Consider the following 6,016-nt stretch of genomic DNA (forward strand, 5'->3'; position numbering starts at 1 on the left):
GGGGGGGGGGGGGGGGGGCGGAGTCTCAAACAGGAAGTGTATGTGTGTCCTGTGATGAACGTCTGTGAGGAAGACGAGGAGCTGCAGAGCTGGGGCTGGACTGACCTGTGTGTATCTTCTTCTTCTGTGGTGTCGGTAGTGTGTTTGTGTGAGACAGTCCGATGAGGTTCCAGGATTACTTTAGTCCAGCAGTGTGTTGTACCTCTGCTGACTCATCAATATATCAAACAAGTCATTCATCTTTTATTCTGAACCAGTCTTATTTTGAAAGGGTTTTGACGTCACTTCCTGTTGAGCTTCTGTGACGTGAAACATTTAAACGTTGTTCTTTAGTAGATCACCTGGAGATTTAAGTGATGTTTACTGCTCATGTGCAGGTTCATTTGTAAATGTATATGAACAGAAAATCAATCGATCAAAATCATTTAATTGATAAAATAAGTGTTTGTACTAAAGGAAGAAGAGTCTCTTTATTCCTGTGGTTCCTCCTCTTCTTAGCTCCTCCTCCTCGCTGTGGGACTCTCAGAAGGAGCACCAGGACCTCCTCATCATGTCCAGACGAAGCCTTCGGCTGGATGAAGGTCTGTTGGACTGGAGTCTTCCTCACAGCAGCGCCTCCTTCAGTGTGGGAGGAGCCAGCTGGAGGAGCAACAGGTGAGTTCAGAGCTTATCTTCATCTCTCCTTCCTCCTCCTCTTCTGTTTCTCCTCGTCTGTCTTCTCCCTCCATCTGCCTTCTTCTCCTCGTCTCTTCTTCCATCCTCCTCATCTCTTCTCCTTCCCCCTTTTCTGTCTTTCTCTCTCTCTCCCTCCTTCTGCCCTTCTCCTCCTCGACCTTCTCCTCATCTCTCTTGTTTTTCTTTTTCCCTGCATCTGACTCCTCCTCTTCTCCTCTCCTCCTCCCTTCATCTGACTCCTCCTCATCTCTCCTCCTCCTCCTCAGGTCGTTGAAGTGCCGTCGCTCTCAGCATCTCTCCGCCTCCTGCTCAGAGTCTCTCCTCCTCACTTCTCCTCGTAGAGCGACGTCTCTCCTCAGCAGCAGCCTCCACAGCGTCGCCTCCGACGCCTCCTTGCTGTCATCTCTGCTGGATGAGTCTTCGGTGCAGGAGTCCACGCTGGTTGACACCTTCTGGGGTACAACTCCTCTTTTACTCCTCCTCTCTGCTTCCTCCTCCTCTCATACAGCCAGGCCTCTGTGAGGAGGGCTCTTATTTTGGAGGGTTTATGAAGTGTCTGTTTCCTCTTCCTGTTTCAGGTTTGGACCAGGACCTCGATCCCAAAGGTCAATTAATCTTCTTGACTATTAAACATTAGAAACCTTATTTCAAAGGTTAATAGATGGTTCAATGCATTTCCGGTTGGTTGGTTGATTGGTTGGTTGTCTCTGTTCCAGAGAGCACCATCGTAGCTGACCAGAGCTCTCTGGACCCGGACAGTCGCTGTCCTAAACACCTGGTCCAGACTCTCAGCAGGGTTCCCTGTAAAGACTGTGAGCATCAGTCTGTCTCCACAAACTGCTCCTCCTCCAAGTACACCTCCTCCTCAGAGCCAGAGGCCTCCACCATCTACTGCAGAGACCGGAGCCACAGGAGCAAGACAGGTGAGGGCGGAGGGAGACGGGTGGACAGGTGAGGGCGGAGGGAGACGGGTGAGGGAGACGGGAGGACAGGTGAGCGGTTCTGCAGCAGCTCCCCCTGGTGTTCCTTGTGGATCACTGCAGTCTGTCTGGTTCTCACAGGAACTTCTTCTCTACATTATTACAGGAAACATCTGGACTCAGATCAGCTGTTTGTCTTTAATGAACCTCTTTGTTCAGGTGTGCTGCTGCTCAGCTCATCATGTGACAGGAAGCACTCTGAGCCCATGTTTTGTTTTCCTAATATGGACCAAGAACTTCCTGCTCTCTGTGGCTCCGCCCACATACATCACTTCCTGTCTGTCCCAGTGAGTCCTCTGGATCTTCATTAGAGTTTGACTCTCTTCCAGATGTTCTGCAGCTGTGGTTCCTCTCCTCTGTGCTGTGTGTCAGGAGAGCTGCAGCCGGCTGTGCGAGTGTCCTGACACACACCTGGCAGGTGTGTCAGGACCTGTTCTCACAGACTGATAACACACATGCAGGTACTGAGTGTGGGAGTCTGTGGTTCTACAAGGTGTCCACTCTGGTTCTCTACCTGACACTGGTGTCAAAACCTGGTTCTGTTGGGGAAGATCATGCTTTTACAAGAACTTCACCTGGACCTTTTATTAACGACGCCTTCTCCTCATCACTCACTTCCAGTTCACTTCCAGTTCACTTCCTGTTCACTTCCTGTTCACTTCCTGTTCACTTCTTCTTAAAACTTCTAAACCTTTCCACTAGAACCATCCAGAGGACCTCTAGAACTTCCACAGTGACCACTTGGACCTTTTGGAGGACCCAAAGAGCCTCCTTTAGAACACTAGAACTACCTACAGGACCGTTAGAACCTCCCCAATGAGTACTAGACCATCCGACTAAGTTACTTATTGTTAAAATCAATCGGCAGCAACTTGGTACAAATAATCTTCAGAATTAAGATTGAAGTGTAAACCTTTGAAATGATGCAACAGTACCGGTCCAGTACCAGATATCAGTTCCTCCTGAACCAGGACCGACTTCAAGACCTTTACAATGTCCTCGGTGTCCAACAGACCCCCCCCGGAGGACTCCTACGATGTCCTCTAGAACAAACCATCTTCAGAGGGACTCTTTTATGATCCTTCAGGTTCCATGATGCTGTGAATCAGACGAGTTGTTGAGACACAGATTTGGTTCCCTTCCTGTCTCACCTGCTCACCTGTCTTCAGGTTTCCCTCCCAACCCCTCTCACTTTGGTTGTTGCCATGGCAAAATGCAAATCCCCCCCCCCCCGGAGCTCAGAGGACGAGGTGAGGTGCTGAGTCTGTTTCCTCTCTGCAGCTCGATCAGGTCTCTGTGGAGTCATGGACCTGAAGGAGTCCACTACGACCCAGAAGGAGCTCCATCCCTATGGATCTCTGTGTGAGTTCATCATCTGTTCATCGAAGACGTTTGATGGAACACCTTGTCCTCTTGTCTCCTTTCGTCTTTTCTCCTGCTTTCGTATTTTCGTCCCCTTTCGTCTTGTCTCTTGTCCTCTTGTCTCTCTGACATTGATTTAAAATATGTGAGGATCGTATTCTGAGAGTCTCCATTAAACTCACTACTGACACCAACAGGTGACGACTGTCAGGAGAAACAACGCTCCTCTTCTTGGTGGTCTTCTTGGTGGTCCTCTGTGACTTCCTGTTTGTTGGGGCTGATGTGCAGCGCTGCTGTTTTCACAGGTTCAACAGGTTTTATAGAAGTTTCACTCTGAAGCAGTCTGACGTCACGGAGGCGTTCAACCTGAGATCCAACATCCAGGAAGACTCATCGATCAGATAAAACTATTGTTTCAGACAGAAGACGGTTCAGATAAATACTAATAAGTAACTTAATAAGAGCGACGTAGAACTACACCAGATGTGAGGTTAATGATCAGCAGCATGTTTACATGAAGTGTGTAACGACGTATAGTGTCAGTAGAACCTCTAGTGTAGTAGAGTGTGGCTTTAGTCTGGTAAAGGTTATGAACACAGTTAAATGAGATGTAGAGATAGATAGATTGTGCAGTGACTGGGCTCAGGGTTCCATCATTCAGCACCTTTAAATATCTTAGTACAAGTTCTGATCTTCAGGTCCTCCAGTCGCCTCTTCTTCTTCTCTTTATTAATGTGTGTCTCATTGTTCCTCAGCTTCCTGTCTGTCAGCTGACTCAGACTGCAGCTTCATCACTTTGTCTTCTGACCAACAAAATGTTTTCAGCTTCTCGGAGTGTCTGCAGGTTAACGTCGAGTCTCTTTGTTCATCCATGGATTATTCCTCCTCTCTGCAGCATGTCTGGTGTCGGCGCTGCGTCTCCTTTAGTTTTCTCTGGTTCTAGATTAGAAGCTCAAAGTCGATGAGTTTCTCTTATGAAATAAAGTCTTTTTAAATCTGAATGTTTCAGAGTGATCTGTGATGTCACGTTCACTCTGAGCTTCTTGTTTCTATCTGACGTCATCAAACAGACATCAAACTGCTTCCTGTTTGCTGGTGAAAGACTTCTATTGATCTTCTATAATCTGTGTGTGTGTTGCAGCTGACGTGTACAAGAGGCTCAACAGACAATGGCGTCACATGACCTCCAGCTTCCTGCTGACTGGGTACATTTTTATTGATTTAATTTGTGTGATCCAGACCCCGTGTCCCCCCTGAGGACCTGAACCCTCAGACTTCCTGACGTCTCCTGTTTAGTTCTGAATGTGTTCATTTCAACGATGCGTGTTTGATTTAAAGTGTTTGAAAGAGTTCAGCTCTGTGTGTTCTTGTTTGTGTCTCTGCAGGTTTCCTCTGCTCCTCCTCGTGGTCCTCCTTCCTCTGCTCCTCCTCTTCTTCAGTATGTTCACTATGTTGCAGAAGGTTACACTCTTAGTTCTACAGCGCTGTGTTGGAGACTTTATAGATTTAAATAATACAACTGAGCTGAAGGGAAGTAGAAATATTCTAAAGTCTGACTTCCTTCATCGGTCCAAAATCTAATAACGTGATGAGTTCATCCACTAGATCTCAGTTATCTGAATATTACCCAGCAGCCCCGGCTCTGTCCTATAGTCTAATCTACAGTAGTTCCTTCAGGTCTGTGCTGGTTCGGTCCAGCTGCTCTCCGGTCCGTCCTTCCAGCCGTGGACGTCACAGAACGGGGGACGCTGGTCTCTGGTCTGTCCGCCGTCAGCGGCTTCTGGTCCTTCCAGAGCCGACCAGCAGAGGGCGCCGTGGAGGAGAGGAGGGAGGTGCAGCCTCCAGCTGCAGGAGAGGAGGTAAGTGTACTGTAATACTTAAATGTGTGTATTTGTACACAGAGCAGCTGCAGAACCAAAGTGTTTCCTCCATCAGGTGTTTGAAGAGGAGGTGTTTATACTTTAGGGTCACGTCTGATCTAAATACTCTCTCCTCTTGTTTATGATGGAACGTGTAAAAGGTTCTGAGGATCATTTTTTCTAGTCCAGATTGTTTTCAGTCACACAAAGAAACGTTTCTGGTCCTTTAGTCTTCTTTACCTTCTCTTGTGGAAGCCTTTTACAAACTGATCCTGCTGCTTCCTCACAGGACGGGTCGGTCCGGCTCGTCCGTCTGGAGGAGAGTCTGGCGGTGCTCTGGGGTCACGTGGAGGCCGGCGGGCAGCGGGCGGACCAGAGACACCAGGAGCTGCTGCAGCTGTACGCTGACCTCCAGCAGCCGGTCTCGGATCAGAGACACGGAGAGGAGGAGCAGCCCTGGATGATGGACCTGCTGGACCAGAAGCTGGACCAGCTCAGCAGAGGACTGGACGAGGACAGACGGCAGACAGAGAAGGTACTGGACTCGGTGGAGGACGTAGTCGGGTCCTTTACTGCAGTAAAAGTGCTAGTAACACACTCTGAAAAGTAGATGTGTAGTACAGTAAAAAGTACATTGTGTACTGTGTAAAGTACTTCATTGGTCTGTCACATAATAATCTAACACTCTTATATTATTATAATAATAATAATAGTTTCCTTCATGTGTCTCTGCAGCAGGATTCATTTCAGCAGCAAAGTGAAACGTCTCGTCTGGATCTTCTGGAGCTGCAGCTTCAAACACTGGCAGCCAGAACAGAGGTTCAGTCCTATATGAACGCCGGCCCCCCGTCTCTTATGAACGCCGGCCCCCCGTCTCTTATGAACCCGCCGGCCCCCCGTCTCTTATGAACCCGCCGGCCCCCCGTCTCTTATGAACCCGCCGGCCCCCCGTCTCTTATGAACCCGCCGGCCCCCCGTCTCTTATGAACCCGCCGGCCCCCCGTCTCTTATGAACCCGCCGGCCCCCCGTCTCTTATGAACCCGCCGGCCCCCCGTCTCTTATGAACCCGCCGGCCCCCCGTCTCTTATGAACCCGCCGGCCCCCCGTCTCTTATGAACCCGCCGGCCCCCCGTCTCTTA

General features: G+C 49.2%; 1 protein-coding gene across 1 annotated transcript in view; it reads left to right on the forward strand.

The window, feature by feature from the left end:
- Positions 1-5,785, forward strand: part of LOC116401475 (uncharacterized) — a 6,904-nt gene extending 1,119 nt beyond the window's left edge. Inside the window, exons 2-12 of the mRNA XM_031879887.1 lie at positions 499-654; positions 942-1,132; positions 1,254-1,280; positions 1,392-1,598; positions 1,985-2,116; positions 2,937-3,017; positions 4,159-4,222; positions 4,403-4,455; positions 4,695-4,876; positions 5,166-5,411; positions 5,612-5,785. Coding sequence (XP_031735747.1) covers positions 499-654; positions 942-1,132; positions 1,254-1,280; positions 1,392-1,598; positions 1,985-2,116; positions 2,937-3,017; positions 4,159-4,222; positions 4,403-4,455; positions 4,695-4,876; positions 5,166-5,411; positions 5,612-5,785 — 1,513 coding nt within the window. The remainder of the gene's footprint in view (positions 1-498; positions 655-941; positions 1,133-1,253; positions 1,281-1,391; positions 1,599-1,984; positions 2,117-2,936; positions 3,018-4,158; positions 4,223-4,402; positions 4,456-4,694; positions 4,877-5,165; positions 5,412-5,611) is intronic.
- Positions 5,786-6,016: the final 231 nt, after the last annotated feature.

Source organism: Anarrhichthys ocellatus, unplaced genomic scaffold, assembly GCF_004355925.1.
Source record: "Anarrhichthys ocellatus isolate YVR2014 unplaced genomic scaffold, GSC_Weel_1.0 scaffold476, whole genome shotgun sequence".
Classification (NCBI taxonomy): Eukaryota; Metazoa; Chordata; class Actinopteri; order Perciformes; family Anarhichadidae; genus Anarrhichthys; species Anarrhichthys ocellatus.